The 18774-nt window shown below is 44.7% G+C and overlaps 1 protein-coding gene across 2 annotated transcripts in view; it reads left to right on the forward strand.

Annotated features, from left to right (window-relative positions):
- The window catches only part of TTC28 (tetratricopeptide repeat domain 28), a 197530-nt gene that overhangs the window by 117048 nt on the left and 61708 nt on the right, over positions 1-18774 (forward strand). For both annotated transcript variants that reach the window (XM_049805421.1, XM_049805422.1), the window contains 3 exons: positions 1465-1612; positions 4380-4652; positions 5687-5817. In XM_049805421.1, the coding sequence (XP_049661378.1) occupies positions 1465-1612; positions 4380-4652; positions 5687-5817 (552 nt within the window). The remainder of the gene's footprint in view (positions 1-1464; positions 1613-4379; positions 4653-5686; positions 5818-18774) is intronic.

Below are 18774 nucleotides of genomic sequence, written 5' to 3' on the forward strand. Positions count from 1 at the left end.
CCTCCCTGGATTGTATTCCAAAAGTGTCTGAGAGCTCTAATGAAACACCAGTTTGGATATTAATTGGAGATTTATCCTGTTTAAGTAAAAAAACTTCCATAGGTGTATACTTAATGTATCTTGAGTACAGGTTTCTATTACAGACAGAGTGAAATAGTGATGAGGTCTTATCCATGAAAGCAATACTAGGAGCCAATCTCAAGGAGCAGTATTATGTCCTTAAAACACTTTTTAAGAAATTCAAATAATGTTTTATCTTCTGTTCTGACAGCTTTATTTTTGCTATCGAAAGAGCTTTGAATGAACCAAAAGTGCAGCAAAGTTTGCATCAGAAAGGTATTGGCTGGACATGAAGATAAAACCTGAATAATGGGCATCAAAGGTGCTTAAAGATTCAACACCTTTTTATAACATTATGTCCAGATATTTGCGCTACAAGTATACCCGAGTACTTTGAGTAAATACTGGATTGTGGTTTCTGTGATCTCTTACCCAGTAGATCTCGAGGAAGTTCTGGATACCCTTCGAGCTGGGGCTTTGCCATTGCTTTATGAGTGAGCAGAACATGTTCCTGCAGTTCTTGCTTTGTGTGTAGGTTCCTGGTTTCACAGTTTAGGGAGATGCAGAAGCTCTGCTTGGAAATGCTTTGCAGCTGCATATTGATATTGTTGCTGATGTAGAAATGGAAATACATGGTTACAAGAGACTTAGGTTACTTTGAAGGTATTGCACATTCCCATAAATGGTTTCCTTGGAAAGGAAGAAACAAAAGAAAAATGCACTTGTAAACATGTTCAAAATTATGAGTATCTTGCCTCAATCTAAGAAGTGCATATATGTGTATACACACACGTATATATGTGTATTATATATAACTATATATACTGCACCCAACAAGTGAGACAATGCTGGGCAGTGTCTGCTTTAGGGGATGTGTGTGGAGAAAGAAGGTTCAGCTCCTGTCTGGACCTTTGCATTGTATTTCATTGCAACTTGAGCTTTCAGTACATTTTGGTCTCTACTAGTGCTAGATATTTATATTGGACTCATTGGCAAGAACTGATGAGAAAGGAATCAAGTTATTTGTATGCTGTGTGAGCCAAGAGAACAGAAATGCAGGTCTTGAGAATGAGCATTTGGTTATAAGTAGTTAAGAATAACTAATTGGCCAAGTCCAAGGGGAAAGCTTTGCCTTAAGTGTAGTTACCATCCCTGGTGTGCAGAACAGTTCAAAGGCCTTGCAAAGGTTGAGAAAGTTGTTGCACCAAGAGGATAAGCAGCTGGGTGGAAGTCACAAACCAAACTGTGGTGTTGGATTTTTCTAATTATAGTCAGTGTGACCAAAGAAGCTAGAATGTGATCGTGTAGCTCAGTGTCCACCAGCACGAGGTCACAGGCAGATTTGTTATTGGTGACTTCTACCAATTAAGTAATTGGTATTTCTTCTTTCCTTTGGCTTTTCAGGCATACTTCCGACAGGGTGTGGCCCTTCAGTATCTTGGACGTCATGCAGATGCACTGGCAGCGTTTGCGTCAGGACTGGCTCAGGATCCCAAGAGTCTTCAGCTTCTGGTTGGCATGGTCGAGGCCGCCATGAAATCTCCCATGCGAGGTAAGCACCAGGAGATTTTCTCAAGGATGGCAATCTGCTGCTGAGGTACTTAGAGGCAGTCGTTTCAGTCTATGGCTGACTCTGCCAGCATCTGAGGGGGAGAGAACCTGGAGGCCTGAAGGGAAAGACTTCGGGATTTGTCTTCTCTGCTGAGTCAGAGAAGGGAGCCTGAAGTTGGAGGAGGAGCAAAAAAATACTCTTCTGATTCAGTGGGACAGCAAGATGGTGATAGCCAGCTCGAGAGGCAATGGGCATGAATCAGGCTGGTGTTTTGCAGCAGTTCCAATGAAGTCCTTGCTTGTTTGTCTTTTGTCCAGTATTGGTGCAGAATGAGAGGTATGCGCTACTCTGGTCCTGGCTTTATTATTACTTGGAACAACTTCCCAGCACGAAGCATGGTTCTTGGCCATTGGGAATAGGGAGTCTTAAATGCTCCAGGCCAGAGTTTGCCCAGAAGAGCATGTCAGCAGCTTTTCCATGGTACTCATGTCTTTCAAAACACAGTGTTCCAGAAGGCAAAAAAGGCTGCCCTGCTAATTCACTTGTATTCAGGAAGAATGTTGAAATCATATGGACCTTGAAGCCATGTTAGCTGTATAGCGTTTTGCTTCTCTTTCATAATGTCCCCATTTCCAGGATTTTCTTCTCTAGAGGAAGGAGGTAGTCTCCTCTTTGCTTTGTTTCTCTTCCAAGCTTTGTGTTGCAATGTCCTTATGCTATTTCCCAGGAGGGAACATGGCAATTCTTATCCTCAACAGATGCTGCTGGGGGCCCCAGGGCTTAGGGGCCAAGAAGCGCTGAAATGAAAAAATGTTCCTGTTGGTGCTTCCTTTCTTAGTGTTTTTCTCCGTCCTCTAAAATGAATTCATCTGGAAGTTTCTGTTCTATATAGCAGTTGCCTTGTGAAGCTAATTTCATTTAAGGTACTGTGGCTGCTGCTTAGAATGCAGGTGATATGGTATTTGTATGTAAGCATCCCTAAATTTGGCTGATCTCTTTGTCCTATTGCACTGCAGCTATATATTTACATTGCTGCTCCCTACTGTGCTTCTCAGTGTTGCTGCTTTCCAGTTGGTATCCTCCCGCTGACTGGTTTCACAGATTTTAGATCAGCCTTGCTTATAAAGTACTAGTTTTACTTTGAGAGTGCGTATACTGTACTACTGTCATGACTATTCAGAGTCACAGTCCCACTGTGCTAGGCACTCTGCAAGCACTTAAGTAATTGTTATGTGTTGTTCTGGTCCCCTTTCTGTAAGCTCATTGTCTAGGAGAGACATAAAAGATCTCTCCAGGTGTTACCTCTGGTGTAAAGCCAGTCCCTTGTAACTTGATTCCACTAGGATAATAGATTGTTTGAAGTCGTGGATAGACTGATGTGAGTGGTAGCTTCCAGCATACTTGCATTCAGAGAAGGAAGAGGAGCAACTGGAAAGGCAAAACGGTTGCAAGTGTCAGTGGTGTGCTAAAGATTATTAAATGCAGTCACTGGGGGATTCGGGGGGTGTGGGTCCACATTACCTAGAGATGAAGGTGAAACTCCCTTACCCAATAACTGAATCGCTGTTGCCACATCTTTCACCTGGTTGTGGCTGTTTCTTCCCTGACCCGTACAAGAGCACTAATGAACCCCATGTCTGCCTTTCTGTTATCATGCTGGTTCTCCCTTTCCGACTGGACTTGAAGGTTACCAGAAGCACTTCCCTTGTGTTTTCCTTTTTCTTCCTTTCTCCTTGTCTGTACCGGTCTCTGTCCCTATGTTTGCCTGGATTACCTCGCTAGAATTCTAAGTAAGCTTCTTAAGACAGGAACTGAGTTTGTATCTGCTTTTACAGTGATAAGCATGATAAGTGGTGGCATGTTACAGCAACTATTTCTGTCCTCTTATGTCTGCATTTAATGCCAGGATCTAATTGGATGTTGGTAACTGGCATTGTGTTCACACTATTTGCATCTTCAGGGAAGTGTTAACATCCTCTTCTGTCATTGTTTATACTCTTGGTGATTTTAGAGAAGTAGAAACGATGAAAACAGGGAGCAAGTGGCTTCCTGAGGTTGCTGTGGTAGGGTTGATTCAGGTGAGAGCATCTAATCAAGAAATGCCACTTGGTCAGCAAATTCTGGAGTCATGTCATACTGATGTCCTTAATGAAACATGTAGCCAAGATGTTTTATCGTCTGAATGATGAAAGCAGTTAGACCAATTATAAGTACTCTGGCAGGTCCAGTGCTGTCATTATGCGGGAGTACCTTCTCCTGCAGAAGAAGGAGCAGCTTCCTTCTGCAGTTTTCGTCACCTCTCTTGGCACATACTGTGTGCTGTGGGATCTGGACAGGCACAGATTTTGCAGACATTCAGCTGAAAGTTTGTGCTGAGGGAGCAGAAACTGCAGTGGCGTTATACACTGCTGGTGGCCCATTTCCAGTTTCCTACAAAACTCTACAGGTGTTTTCTGTATTCCTTCTGCCATTAGATGAGTCTTCAGAGCTCAGTATGAGGCTGCTATGCATGCTTGTGCTGTTTTCATTAATTGCTTTCTGCAGTGAAAACATTGGCTTGCTAGTTGATCTATCTTGATATAGTAGATATTAGATGATGCATTTGAACCCTGAGTTCCTGTAATAAATCTTGGTTTGATTTGGGCAGTCTGGCCCTTAACTCGCATGTCATTTGGTTACCAAAAAAGGAAGATAAGTTTTGAAGGTGATTTCTAGGTGCAAATAACTTGGCTTGTTGAGTAACTGTGCCTTCATTTTTGTATTTCAGAGTCCCTGGAGCCCACCTATCAACAACTGCAGAAGATGAAGCTGGACAAGAGCCCCTTTGTTGTAGTGTCTGTGATTGGCCAGGAACTTCTGACTGCGGGCCACCATGGGGCCTCTGTGGTGGTGCTAGAAGCTGCTCTGAAGATTGGCACTTGCAGCCTAAAGCTGCGGGGATCAGTGTTCTCTGCACTGAGCAGTGCGTACTGGTCCCTTGGGAATACAGAGAAAAGCACTGGATACATGCAGCAGGACTTGGATGTAGCCAAGACTTTAGGTAAGAGTTCTCCTTTCACTCGCTTGAGTGCTGGATTGCTACAAATGGAACAAATTAATAGCTGTGTTAATGGTCAGCATCTCTGTAATGCTCAGGTTTCTGTGGGATTTCACGAGCTGCTAAATCAAATCTGAAATGTGCAAACTACAGGCTTGTGCAGCCCTGTTTACCTATGTGTGCAAGGGGGTAGGTGATCAATGAATGTGCTAAGGTTTTACAGGGTCCTCTAATTTTCTGGTGTCATGTATGTGGGAACTGGTCTTATCCCCTGTGTAGGCTTGGGCTCAAAACTTTATGATAAGTCTTAAATGAAGCAATCTGTTTTTTCAATAATTTGATGGAAAAAGGTGCTCAGTATGAGCTCCTGAGGTGGTTGTCAGGGAAGGAACAAATTGGGAGACAATGGATGAACAAGAGTGTTTAAAAAAATAAACAGATTGGAAAATCTCTCTTGTGTACAGTATATCCTGCACAACACTGAGAGCTTTCAAGCTTTCATGGTGCTGTAGGAGAGGAGAGAGTATGTGAGACAGAAAGGCATAACCTTGCAGAAGTGGAGAAGGCAGTGATTGAGGGGTCTAGCTAGGAGAGTTCACTGAAAGTATAGAGACTACTGTCTTGAAGACAGTAATGAAGGTGCTTTGTGGCTGAGCTGAGCTGTGCTGCAGAATTGCTTTCTGGAGAAAGCTGACATGCTCTTTGCTTGTTTTAAGCCTGGGCCATTGACTTACTTTCACAAACAAATTGCTAATGTCAAGCAAGGAGTAAACATGGAAGAATGGGAAATTGCCAAGTGTTAGGCCAAAGAAGAAATTTAAAACAATTCTAAAAATAAGGTTGATAGTTATTGTAGAAGTTTCTGAAGGCCAGCTAAGAGGAGAGTTTTGGCTGTGTATTAAACATAAGGATAAGTTTGTTCTGATGCTGGTTCTGACACTGGAGCATTACTTGTACAGCATGTTCCAGTCTTTCTGCTGGACCCTTCCAGTGACGCCTTTGTTAGCTAACATTTGTTTTGTTTGCATGTGACTCAGGTGACCAGACGGGAGAATGCCGAGCTCATGGAAATCTGGGCTCCGCATTCTTCTCCAAAGGAAATTACCGGGAGGCCCTTACTAACCACAGACATCAGCTGGTGCTCGCCATGAAACTCAAGGACAGAGAGGTAGGAAGCTTGTTGGACTGAACTGGGAGTCAGCACTGCATGGTTTTCTGGAGAGGTACAAACATGTGAAGAAGCCTTGTCTGTCTGCCCATTTTATTCTGAGAATTTGGAAGCTACGTGATTTCTCTTTGCAGCTAGCTGTTCACTTGTCTTTTGTTAAGGAAATTGTTTGTACCAGTAGCTACAGTATGTGAGTTGAAGTGGCAGGATGCTTGGTTTGTCCTTTTGCCTCCCCCTGCCTCTAGCCTCCATGTGGCTTTGAGCAAGTCCCATGTGGCTCTGAGCCTCCCTCTCCCTTCCTGTTCATTTGGCCCACAGTACATAGGCTCTAGGGTCTGAGGGTAGAAGCTACTGCTGAGCAGGTATCAATACAACATCTCTGCAGTTTAGCCCTGGCTGTCATCAGCTCTTGTTTTACCTGTGATGCAGGTGCTACTGATTCAAACTCTATTAGGGTGCATCCTATGTTGTGCCTTTTCCACACAAGTAATGAGCTATCTCCCTGTCCTGAATGTCCACATAGAATACGCTTTATTTTTAAAAAGTAGTGAAAAGAAAAAGAATCCATGCAAACCTGAAAATACAGTGTGTAAAGTGTAGGGGTTGCTTGGCCTAGATCTGGTTTGCCTTGACCATTTACCATTCAGCTCTCGAGGTGTTATGCTGGGCTCCCTGCCAGGGCAGGGAAGCGTGCTGCATGGACTGAAGAGTCTGTCCCAAGAGGTTTCTACCAAAAGTTCACTGTAAGGACAGAATCATAATTTTAGTGCAAGTTACAGATACAAAGGCTATTCCTCCCCCCCAGCAGTGGATACCCCTCTACTATGAATGGGAAAATGAAGGGCTTGTGGGCTGCATGGCAGGTGAAAGGAGTGGCTAGAGGCAGCAGGGCAGGTGTGAATTCATGTAAACGCAAGTAGTTCTGGGGAGATCTAAAAACTGGGTGAGATCAGTTTCCCATTGATAAGTTGTTGAAAAGATCAATTTGAATTAGCAGAGTGCTTTACTGAAGTGTTATTTTATAAGTTTTAATAGGCTTTAAAGTGAAAGAGTGTAGATTTAGATTAGATGTAAGGAAGAAGTTCTTCAATGTGAGGGTGGTGAGGCACTGGAACAGGTTGTGGATGACCTATCCCTGGAAGCATTCAAGGCCAGGTTGGATGGGGCTATGAGCAACCTGGACTAATGGAACGTGTCCCTCCCCATGGCTGGGGGGTTGGAACTAGATGATCTTTAAGATCCCTTCCAACCCAAACCATTCTATGATTCTAAGTTAAATATCAAGTAAGTCTTGGAGAGATGCATCTTTCTGTAGGTTGTGGAAGGACTGTGACTGGGGGAGGGACCTGCTAGATATTTTCATGATTATTTTACCAGCTGGAAAACCTCCTGAATCAATCCTGATTGTCTTGTTTCTCTTCATGCAGAGCAGAAAAGCTGTTACTCATCATTGTTTTTATAGTTTTCTTGATTAGGGGTCCCTGTTCCTGCTAAGAGTCTAATCTACGTAGCTGCTCCTCGTCTGTAGTGTTTCTCTAAGCAGCAGATCCCCCTGTTGTGGGGAGGGGGCTGAAGTAAATAGCAGGAAACCCGCTGCGCTGGCGTGTGCTGCGAGCACAGCAGCTGGTATGCCCCGGAGCCCCTGGGCTGGTGCGTTTCACTGACTTCAGGCTGCTGATCTAAACAGACCCCAACAGTCGATCTGGGAGGAATCCAGGGAATGAAGGCTAATCGTGATAGTTCTTAGTTTATGACACATCTGGGCACATAATTAACAGTTATTGACAATAAATGACTACTTGGTTTAGCAAGAAAGCTGAGCTTCTTGGATTTCCTGTAGGATGTAACCACAGGAAATTAATTTGGCGCTTTCTGATGACATCATCTTGACCACAGAGCTTCCTCTGAACAAAAAGCTGTTTTTCTTGGCTTCCTTTGCAGACATTTTTATAATGCAAATGTTATAAAGTTGCAGTAGTGCTGATGTGAATTCCACCAGAAGGGAATTTGGTGTGCGACTGTAGTGAGGTAATCGTTTTACCTCCAACTGTACAGAGAATTGGTGCAGAAGGTAAAAAGTGTTCCTTTGTATGGGATACTACTATCCTCGGAGGGACCATTGGGTTCTGAAGCTGCTGAAGCAAATGTTTGTACCAGGGGCTTCTGCTGGATTGTGTCACCCATAAACGGAGGAGGAAGTTGCAGAGGGTCTGGCTGTAGCGTTCAGGTCTGTCCTCCCCCACACAAGCCTGGAGAAGGGGAACTTTGTCAGCTGAGTAGGGAATCATATAAGCTGCTCAGATGGACTGAAGATTTTAAACGTTTTTCTCTGGCACAGGGAGTCTGTGCAGCTCCCGTTACAAGTGCGGTATCATTCTGAGTGCAGTCCGTATGTCCAGACAGGTCGTCTGCTCTTTGCAGTCACAATGTGGGCAAAAGTTCAGGCTGTTTTGTCATACTTGTGCTCAGAGAGAGAATGGAGCAGAAATAGCTGGGATTTGGCATACCTCTAGTGTCTCCAAGAGAGACCTTGGGGTATTGAATATACATGTGGTTTTGGTCTATGCGGATAAGTAAGAAGACTGGTTCTTAGCAAGATGCTGTAATGGGCACCATGAAGTAGCCATCTCCAGTGTCATTTCAGTGCTTTCCATCACAGTTAAGTGATGGGTTGGATTTTTTGACTAGCTGCAGTGGCTGGTCAAGAAATTCATATGGGTTAATTCTGTGAGATTGTTTCTGAGAGAATTAGCAGACTTAAAAGTACAGTTGATTCAGGAGACTAGAAATCATAAGGGATTCGGTCTTTCTTTCCATGAATTCTTTGGTTCCTGTGGAGCTTTGCAGATGGTCAGTAGGATACCATCCTAAAAAGGATGACAACAGAAGTGAGGTGCAGTAGAAGAGAGGAAGGTAGGCAGGACCATCTGGAAGGACAGTTGCATCTCTTCTGATGGAGGTGAGTGCGGGAGTTCAGCTCTGAGATTGTTTGGATGCAGTTAAAGAGGAAATAGCAGCACAGCTTGGTAGTCTGTCATTTCTCTGTGAAAATTAACCAGAGCAGATTTCAGCGTGGGCTGTCTTGGCCTGCTGCAGACCCTGGGAATGTACTCAAGTTGAGAATCCCGATAAAGTCTACACTGCTGTTCTTTTTACAGTGATGTCTCCTGTACTAGCTGAAGTGAAGCTGATGTAGATACACCTATCCATGTTTCAGCCATGCCACTGGTGGCAGGGTGGGCATCACTGAACTGTGTCTTTATGTCTCCTAGGTAGACAGCACAAGGTTTGACCATACCTTCCTAAGTCAGTGGGATGTTGCATACCTTGTTTGATCATGGAGCGACCACAGGGGCTGGTGGCTGGCAGGACCGTAGCTCTGTGTGTGGGTGCGCATTAGGGAACTCACCTTTGGGCAGCTCCACTAGCACTAGCTCCAACTAAGACCCACTTAATTCATGCACAGAGGTGGAAATCAAATACTCTGAGGCTGGTGCCGCCCCTAGGTACAGGCTTGTCTTTTCCTTTCTTGTTCAGAGCCAGCTGCAGGCTGTTAGAGTTTAACCACTCCTGTCCTGAAATAATGACATGCTGTCTGGCACAGGGGTTAGTACTTCTGAGCAGGGATGAGAGGATCCACTCTCTAAGCCAGCCTGGCTATGGTGGAGTGAAATGTTGACTTGGTTTCCTTGCTGCTTGATGATGCACAGATAAAGAGTTACAGCCCTGTCCTACACTGGCAGTAGCCTCGCATTCTTGTGACGTATACCATACTTTCTGTTACTAAAATGTCAGCGCACATTGCCTGTTGGTTAATGTGCTGAGGAAAGTATGTACTGGTAGGTTGGGCTGCAGCTCTTTTTTCCAGTTTTTATATAGTGCCCTTGAAACTTCTGGGAATTTTACAAAAAGAGGTTCCCTAAACCAGCAGCCAAGGTACTTGTGATATGCAGGAGGAAGAGTGACAGATCATGTTAAGAGGGGAGACTGGGGTTACATTATTTTAGCTCATTGTCTTTTGCCTGTCACAGAAGCTGGCTCTGATGAGCATCAGAAGCTTGCAGTCTATGAGTTTTTCCTTGGAGAGGACTAAGGCCTGCAGTTACACTAGTACAGGATTTCTGATAGAAGAGTCATTTTTCTGCCAGCCAATGGAGTTACAATAGGGAGGTCACCTCTGCCAAGTCAAAAAACACTCAAGATTAAACATACAGGACAGGGCTCAGCCATGACAACATGGCTAAGTGCTAATGACTGAAGGTATCTCTGCTCAAAGCAGGGAATAAATCAAACTGATGCTTTGTAGAGAGAGGTGGTGGGGCAGAAGATCAGATACAGTAATTATTTAAAGTCTGGATAGAAGATAAACTCTAATGAATTCCTATGTTTTCATATAAAAGACTTTGTACATGCGAGTAGGATGGAGCAGGGTGGCAAGGCAAGGTTTCACTTATGGGATCAAGTTAACCTTTACTGTAACTCGCTGAGTTGAACTTGACACTGAACTTAAAATCTGTGTCCTGTGATCATCTCCCAGGAAAAATAGGTGGTGAATTTAATCGCCTAGACTGCCTGTTTCCTGATCAATGCAAGACATTATTACAACTTAGGAGTAGTACTACAAGGTCATTTGTCTTTCAAGAACCTAAGGATGCCAGAGAAGCCATGCCCTTCAAATCATAAATTGCAGAAGTTCCTTTTTCAAATTCGTTGGCCTGGTTCCTTAATGGCAGGCTTCAAGGTGTGACAGCTAAATACTCGGTCTGACCCTGTCTTTGCTGCAAGAAACCAGTAGGGGATATCGAGGATAGAGTCAGGTGTTGGTTCTCATGCAGAGTTTTGGCTGAGACTGGTCTGTCTGCACCACTGCAAAGACAGACCAGGAGTTCACTGTCTCAGGGCAAAAACAGTTTGTGTCTTGCCTCTGTTGGGGTTTATAAGATAGGTAGTGCATGTGAGTTGTCTTGCAGTACAAATGTATCCATTTTTAATAATGGAGGTGCAGAATATCTGTACTATATTTTTGAAGTAACTATTTTGATTCTAACACCAGGTAACCTGATCTTCTGAAAGCTATAGGGTAACCTGTGTAGTGTGTGTTGATGCCACATCACAAGCTGTGATTTAGACAAGGGTAATGCAATGAGCTATGAGCTATGCCAGGGTCAGAGGAAAGATTGGAGTCAAAAAATAAATATGAAAACTTTCAATGCTTGTAACAGTAGTCTCCCGTGTGCGTGTTCATCTCTAGCTGCTCCGCAGGTGTGCAGAACTTTCTTGTATTACAAATTCCGTAAAGTCAGAGTGCCAAGGTGGAGCTAATGGTGGGTGATCTCTCAGGATGGGCTGGAGTGGCCCTTTTTCATGGCCATTTGGAAGGACCTGTGTTCCTTCCAAAGCATTTAATTTGGAAAAGTACTACTTGGGGGAGTGTTTTGAAGCTGTGAGGACTGACAAGCAGAAGTGGAAAGGGAAAAGAAAGCTGTGGAGCCCTTCCTCGGGTTGAGTGTCCAAACCCTCACACAGGCTGTGCTTGAACCTTGTCTTGCAGAGGCCACTGGTACTGCAGGGACTCCACAATATAATAGCTCTCCTCTCCTGGGCCATCAGACGCCTTTTATTACAGCCCCACATTCAAAAATAGCAGGGCAGTAAGGCAAAATCATAAAGTAACCATAATAAAATTAATGCTTGTGTGAAAGTGCATTGCCAGCACTATGCTTTTGGGGAGGATGATGTTGCCAGAAGGCCACTGGGTGCTGGCAGCTCCTGTATGTTGGCTGGCTGGCACGTTTGGAGCCGGACTGGGCCTTTCGTTAAAGATGCAGCATCCCTCTTTGCCAGGTGGGAATAAACAGAAGGCATTGGGTGAGGAAGAGGATCGTTTGCACCCCTGAACTCTCCCTGGGGCTAGGATGAAGATGCAGCTGAACAACTCGAGTCTGTTTCCTGCTGCCCCTTTTCTCAGGGAGCGTGACTGTGGGAAGGGTGGTGGGGCCTGGAGGAGAGCAGAGGACAGACTGATGGACTTTCAGTGCTAGTTTGCCCTTGTGTTGACTCAGGATGGCCAACAGCATGCAACAATCATTCTTGGCCTGGTTTTGAAGGGATTTTCCCCCATCTCCCCTCTAGAAGCAGGTGTTTCTGGATGGAAGAGGTGCAGAACTGGCTAGGGCTCAGTGCCCTCTTGTTACTGCCTGCTTGTTTCTGTGGCCACTGGCTGCTGCACTGAGGTATTTCCACGAGCATATGTAGCTCTGAGAATTGTCTGCAGCAGGTGGGTATGCTTAGTAACAGGACTGATGAACTAGATTTTACTGTCTCAAGATGGTTTTTAAAAATGATGGCAAGTGTAAGGCAGTGTTCACGTTTGCAGCTTCAGCAGATTTTTTTCAGAAAGGTTGACTGTGGGAAAAAGGGATGATGAGGATGCTAATTAGAACTGGGTGGCTAAGTGGCATAGAAGAAAGGTTATGCAGGCTTACATGGGCTTTCTGTGTCACCTTGCTCTTGCATAGCTATGAAAGTTCTTGTTGGTAGAGGAAACATCAGAATGCAGAAATTCCCACTATAAAGAGAAACCATGGGCATGAAGCCAAGGAGACTCAAGAAGCCAGTTAGGTGCTACGCTTTCTACTGCAGAGAAAGCACTGGCATGGAGCTGACTGTGATGAGAGGCCTTTGCTGGCAGGAGAGGACTGTCATGTTGGAAGGTTGTCAGGGACAACTGTCTGCTGTACATCTCTGGAGGTGGAGTGCTAGTGAAATATGATTGCTGTGACAGACATAACCAGGGTCTGGATTCAGTTGGGAATTTGCAGATTCTGCAACTGTCTGAACGTACTTTGTGTGCAGCTCAGCCGCTGGTGAGTATTTAGCTTTGCAATTCTACTAGTTTTCCCCAGTTCCCTTTAAAGCATGTCGGAGCCAACAATGAAACACAGCATAAAGCTCCTACATTTTGTAAACTACAGCTACTTGCTGTCAGGCTGTGCAAGTCAAAGATCAAATTTCACTTTCTTATTTCCAGAAGGAGATGCAGAAGGAAAGATAGATCATTCCTTTCTACTGAAATCGGTAAATTCTGTAAAGCCAAGGTTTTCTGCCCCTTCCTGAAGGGAAGGGGAAATGCTTTCCAGGTGTCCTTCCTGCCGTGCTTTGTCTGTACAAGCCACATCTTCAGTAAATAGCAAAGCCGTAAGTATTTAGCCTTTTGCCTGAACTCCTTGTGTGCATTATGGTACAGGGCAAAAGAATATTTTTTTTAACATGTTCCTTGCCAGTCATTTTAAACATATATATTCTGCTGAGTTAAATAAGGAAAAAGACTGGAACACAGTCTGAGTTAGAACTGGCACAACTGTCCTTCAGGAGCGACTCTTCATTCTTCATAAAACATGACCTGTAGGGCCCTCCAGTGTACTCTGAACCTTTCCTGCAGTGCTCTGAGCTACCCTCTTCTGGGTGGTGCAAAGGCTGGGGTGCTGCCGATGCTGTAAACTGGTCACCCTCGGCACTGCAAGCTGAACGGCTCCAAGCAAATGTGGCGGAGTAGTATTGGCTCCGACTCCTGCTTAAGCAAGGTGTGTGTGCCCCTAGCTGAACTTCTTTCTGAATGAATGGCATAGGAGCTTGTCCAAAATATGGAGTGCCTCCCTGGTTGCCTGCCCGCATCCTTTCCTGGCCCAGAATGATTTCTGTGTTTAGACTGTGCTGGCAGCCACAGGGCTCCTGCCAGAGGTGAAATAACAACTGTTTGTGCTTCAATTGTGAGGGTCCCTGTGCTTGCAGTTGTGCTGCAGATTTGGCTGGAAGCATGAATCTGTGCAACCCTTCCTCTCTGGAGAAACCACTGTAGGGCATGTCAGCATGGAGTGAGCTTATCAGAACATGTGCAACTGATGAGCTGTGGGCCAGGTTCCCCTCCTGATACCTTGTCAGGCATCCAGAGCCCTTCCACAGCTGTGTAGACTTCTCCTAGTTCACACTGCTGCAGCGTGTCACTGAGATTGAAGCTAGAGTAAGAGGTCATGCTCAATAGTGAGCACAGCTTTTCCTCACCACAGTGCCAGTGGCTGACCTTGTAGCTGGGATGCGAGCAGCCTGCACGTTCTGGCACATGGCTGCACTGTGCCACATCCTTGCAGAGTCAGTGGTGCTGCTCTGCTGTCACCCAACTCCGCCATTGCAGTTCTCCCTGGAGCAAGCCTAGTCACTTCACAGAGAGTTGCTCTTCCAGCTGTGATCAACTTCCTCAGTCCCATTGCAGCTGCTTGGCCCCTGACAGAGAGGAGCCTGTGCATTGCACTTTTGAAGCATGCAGGGGTCTGTCTTTTCAGGGCACACATAGCTGGCACCCTGGTATGTGCCAGGTCCCAGGAGACATCTGTGGCTGCCAAGGGTACATGTGTTGAGCAGGAATGGTTCAGACTGTGTGATGAGGTTCTGGGAAAAGCATTTTTCTGACTTGATACTGGTAACAGTTTCCATGCCTGTACCAAAAACCCGGACTAGCTAGCATATAGCAAATAGAAGTGCACTCATCTCTGTACTGCCATGTACGTTCAGAAGCAGAGAATGATATTTCTGTGGTACAGAACATTTTCTGAACTAATTTGTTGTTCTTCAGTGTCCATATTGCTTGTGATAAATCCAATGCATTTGTAACATAAATGTTCAGTTATGTGATGAACAGCTCTCAAGTGTGGGTTGGGGCTGATTCAGACTCCACTGAGTTATGTGGCACTTCCGTCTCTATATAGCTATGTGATGTAGTGAACTGTTGATGAAAGCGTCTTGTTACACATGCTACATGCTATATTTGTGTGGAGAACAACTGGAGAAGAGCACAATCCACTCAAAAGGGGCTGCGGGGACAATAAAGCAGCCAGAAACACTGGCCCTTTGCTTCCAGAGAGGGTGGTGAACCTCCCTGTCCTTTATCTGTACAGGCTGGAGAGATGTTGTGTAGGAGGTGGTGGAAGACTGTTTGTTGTTACTGACTTAGTCCCTGCAGTCATATCTGAGCTGTCTGGCTTCTGTTGTGTGGCGGTACACCATGCGGTACCTTCTCTTGGCTTGGCGTGGTTCAGGCCATCCTGGAATGCTTCATGAAGGCTTCCAGCTCATTGAAGGTGGGCTAGAGTCCTGTAGCCCATCTTTCTTGCATGTCTTTTGGGACGGGCTGGTCTGTTACTACCCCATTCCACTTCGCAGTCACAGCCCGAGCTTAATGTGCATGAAACATTGCATGTATGTGTGATTTTCTTACAGTTGTTGATAATTTTTAAGAGAATTTGAGAAGTGTATGCAGTGAGGTAAAGACACTTCTGGTTAGCTAACGTGTGCTTGCGAAATCGCATTTATATTAGGTTCTGATTTCTGTAGCACATCTTTGGGGAAATAGAAAGCACACCCAGACCTTCCATACTGCATAGCGAAACAGGCTCTTTATGTGTGTGTGTGTGTTTTTCCTGAGCAGTATCTTAACTGTTGCCAAGATCCCCTTCTGTTTACTCTTCTGCTTGTGTATTGTTAGTTACTTGGGTGCACAGCAGTGGGCTAGGTGCTGCTCCTGTTCTATGCAGAATTTAGCTTTGCATGGGTTATCATTCATAGCAGTGATCCTTTTCCATTGCATTCAAGTGGCTTTCAGGTATTTTAAAATATAATTCCTCATACGGCCAACTCTGTCTCTTTCTCACTGAAGATCCTGAAGTGATCATCACCTGGTCACTTGCTTCCTCGTTTGTGCTTCATTTATTGTCAGTCTCAGATGGAGTGCTAAGAATCAAATTCATTTATTAACCACAGCTTGAGGGAGCCCACAGCAGTTTCTCTGCCCATGGCATTTGTGTGGGACTCATCCATATGAAGAGGTGTCTGTCCCTGGGGCTGCCAAATTTTTCAGAAGGAAAAATCTGAAAATCTTATGACCGCAGTTATTTTGTTTTGTTTGCAAACAGTCTGGAAAATGAGGACAGGATATAAATACCTCACAAATGAGAACTGGAAATTTCGAGTCTTCAGACTAAAGCAATTTGTCATGCATGAAAACATTGAGTAAGATGTCAGAAACGGGCTGTGGAGGCAAAAGTAGGAAAGTAGTACTTGCTGCAGTAAGCAACAGAGCTTTGCAGAAAATGAGCAGGAAAGGTATTTGTTTCTCTGCTTTTCTGTTTTCTGTCCCTTTTCCTCTTCTGTAGTGAAGCCACTACTTCAAAATAATTTATTACATAGTTGTCTGCCAGAAGTGGATTATCTGCTGCCTGTAGCAGCATGAACAGGAAAGACTTAAGAGGGGAATATACCTTATTCCTTATAGCTTTATCACATCTGATTGGAGTTCCAGAAGTAAGGAACAGGCTGAGAAAGGCTTTCCTAATTGATAATCTATATTAGTGGTTAATGCAGCCACTGCTAATAGAAGTGCAGGAATGACAAGTTCAGGGTGTGACTGCTGCTACTGTATTAAACAGCAGATAGCTTTCACTTCTTGAGCTTTTTGAGGAGAAGAGATTGGAAACGATGTGGGAGCTTTTGTTAAGAACTTCGTGTCTCTCTGTTACTGATACCACAGGACCACAGCCTATTGCATAAGCACTGTGCGTATATATTGCAGAGGTGGTAACTTGGCAGGAGCGTCCTCCTATTCTTGTGTCAAAAAAACCCCAATACCTTATCAAAAAGGTCAAGCAGAGAAAAGATAAATGGGTGACTGTGGTGCATCTATATTCATAAACATTTTTAGCACATGGGATTACCTCTTCATTCTTGTTTCTCCATTATGCCTTCTGTTTTTCTCTGGGGTTCTTTTAGGGGATCTTTTGAGTCCTGGAGATACTTTCAAGAAATTGAAACAAGCTGGTTTTTGATTCAGCCTCTGCGTGAGAAACAGCTTTCCAAATCCCATGACACTTTACACAGGATTTACAAACAACAGAATGGTTGATCAGGCTGCTAACCACTCAAGCAAAAGACTGCTCCCAATCTCTGCTCTCCAAAGAGGTGAGAGACCAGCCTCAGTTCCTAGGAACTCAGTGGAAAATTACTTGCAGAAACCAGAAACGTAAAAAGATCAGGCCCTTGCAGTTCATCGACTGGATACTTGCAGAAAGAAAGGGTCACTTTTCCTTCGAAAGTTGTTGTCTAGTCTGAGCCCTTGCACAAAGCCTAGCATCACATAGCCTTCTTGCTGATCTCAAGCTGGTTTTAATATGTATTTTCATTATTACTGGTGGGGGAAGCTGCCAAGAGTCACTCACTGCCCAGTGTGCAGCTTCAGCCCTCAGTCTCCCAGTCCTGTGCTGTCAGAAATGGGTAAGGTCCAGATTACACCGTTGGCTGGATTGGCAGCAGTTTCCCGACTGGCCTTCCCCACCGAAGTGGTGGAGGGGCCCAGCAGAATTTCCAGGGATCAGCCAGGAGGCTGAGCTGAAGGATGAGGGAGCTCCATAGGGGATCCCAGCACATGTGCCCGATCGTTACTATGTTGAGACTCGTTGTGGCTTGAGTGTTTTTTATTTTACAAGATGTATGCCCTTTACACCAAAAGCAGTGTTGTCATCTTCAGGACTGCGTAGGACCAAAGAGTTTCCTTGCTTACCAGGAGACCGGCACTGATACTTTCCTAGCTTTTTGAGGAGGTGTTTGCAGATTCTTGTCCATGTCTTCCGGAATCATTGCTGATTTTGTGCGAGGCTTGAGGGTGATCTGATTTATACAACTGAAACCTCAATTCTGGCCACTTACTAGGAGGACCTGGCTGAGCAGATCAGGGTAGGACAGGTGTTCTGAATCCCTCTGTGGAGGGCTGCTGAAGGAGGAGTGTGAAGCAGCCAGTACAGAATTAGGTGAGAGTGGGGCAGGTTGGTTTTCCAGGTTTCCTAACAGGACAGAAGCTTTATTTTTACCCCTACTGTCCTTGAAGTCTCAGGTTCTGCAGGTGTTGTGATTTCAGCTTAGTAAGAACTTGTGAGAGATTTGACTCAGTCTGCAGAATGTTGTCCTGGACACTTCCTGCACGATTGTTCAATTCACTAAAGTTCAGCCTTTGTCTGGCCCAGATGTTTGGCTCTGGGTGTACAAAGCTACAGACATACACTTTCCAGTTCATATTGTTCCTGTGTATACTTCAAACAGCTGGTCTTTGAGGGGCCTCTGATTAACCACTGGGATTCAAAAATCTGACCTGTGATGTAGGTATACATTGAAACCCTCATTAAAAAGTGCGTTGCTATCCTTTGCCTGATTGATTTCAGCCTTTCATTGCAGACAGTAGCCTTGCTTCATTAGGGATCCAGACCAAACTCCCTCATACCCTGGAGGAAGGCTTACTTTCCAGGAGGAAGGCCAAGTACCAAGCTGCTAAGAAAACACTTGCCATATGAATTCATTTGAGGATTCTGGGTCTTCTAGGGCACTAGCACTGCATTACATCTTAGACTGAATTACCTGCATGGCTGAGAGGATGAGTTCAGTGATGTGAACAGCCATAGTGCTTGAGCATCAAGTAGTTGGATTTGTATGAGAGAGCATAAATTCCTTGCCTTTCCCTTTCTGTCTTTAGCAGCTCTCTTTAGAGAAGATCAGCTTGACTGGATTCATACAGGTTTGTCCAGTTCAAATGTGATAGGATTAAGCAGAACAAAGGGAAATCTGACCAGTGCAGGAAACTTGGGAATGCACTAAAAGGCCATATGCTTTGTTTTGTTTGGACTTGTGACTCAAAAGGGAAATGTAATACTTCCTGAGGATCTCCTTTAAATGTCCCCACTTGACCTCCAGAGCACATGGATTTTAGCTGAAAGAAATGCAGTCTTCTGGTTTTACTTACCTCTCACAGTATCTGCAAAACCTAGCACTCTGCTAAGGCCTGTACCTGATTGCAGTAAAAGAAATGCAATAGAAAGCTTGTGTAAGAGCTGCAACTTGGGGACCAGCGCTGTTTGGGTTTTC

This window comes from Accipiter gentilis, chromosome 7 (genome assembly GCF_929443795.1).
Source record: "Accipiter gentilis chromosome 7, bAccGen1.1, whole genome shotgun sequence".
NCBI classification, from domain to species: Eukaryota; Metazoa; Chordata; class Aves; order Accipitriformes; family Accipitridae; genus Astur; species Astur gentilis.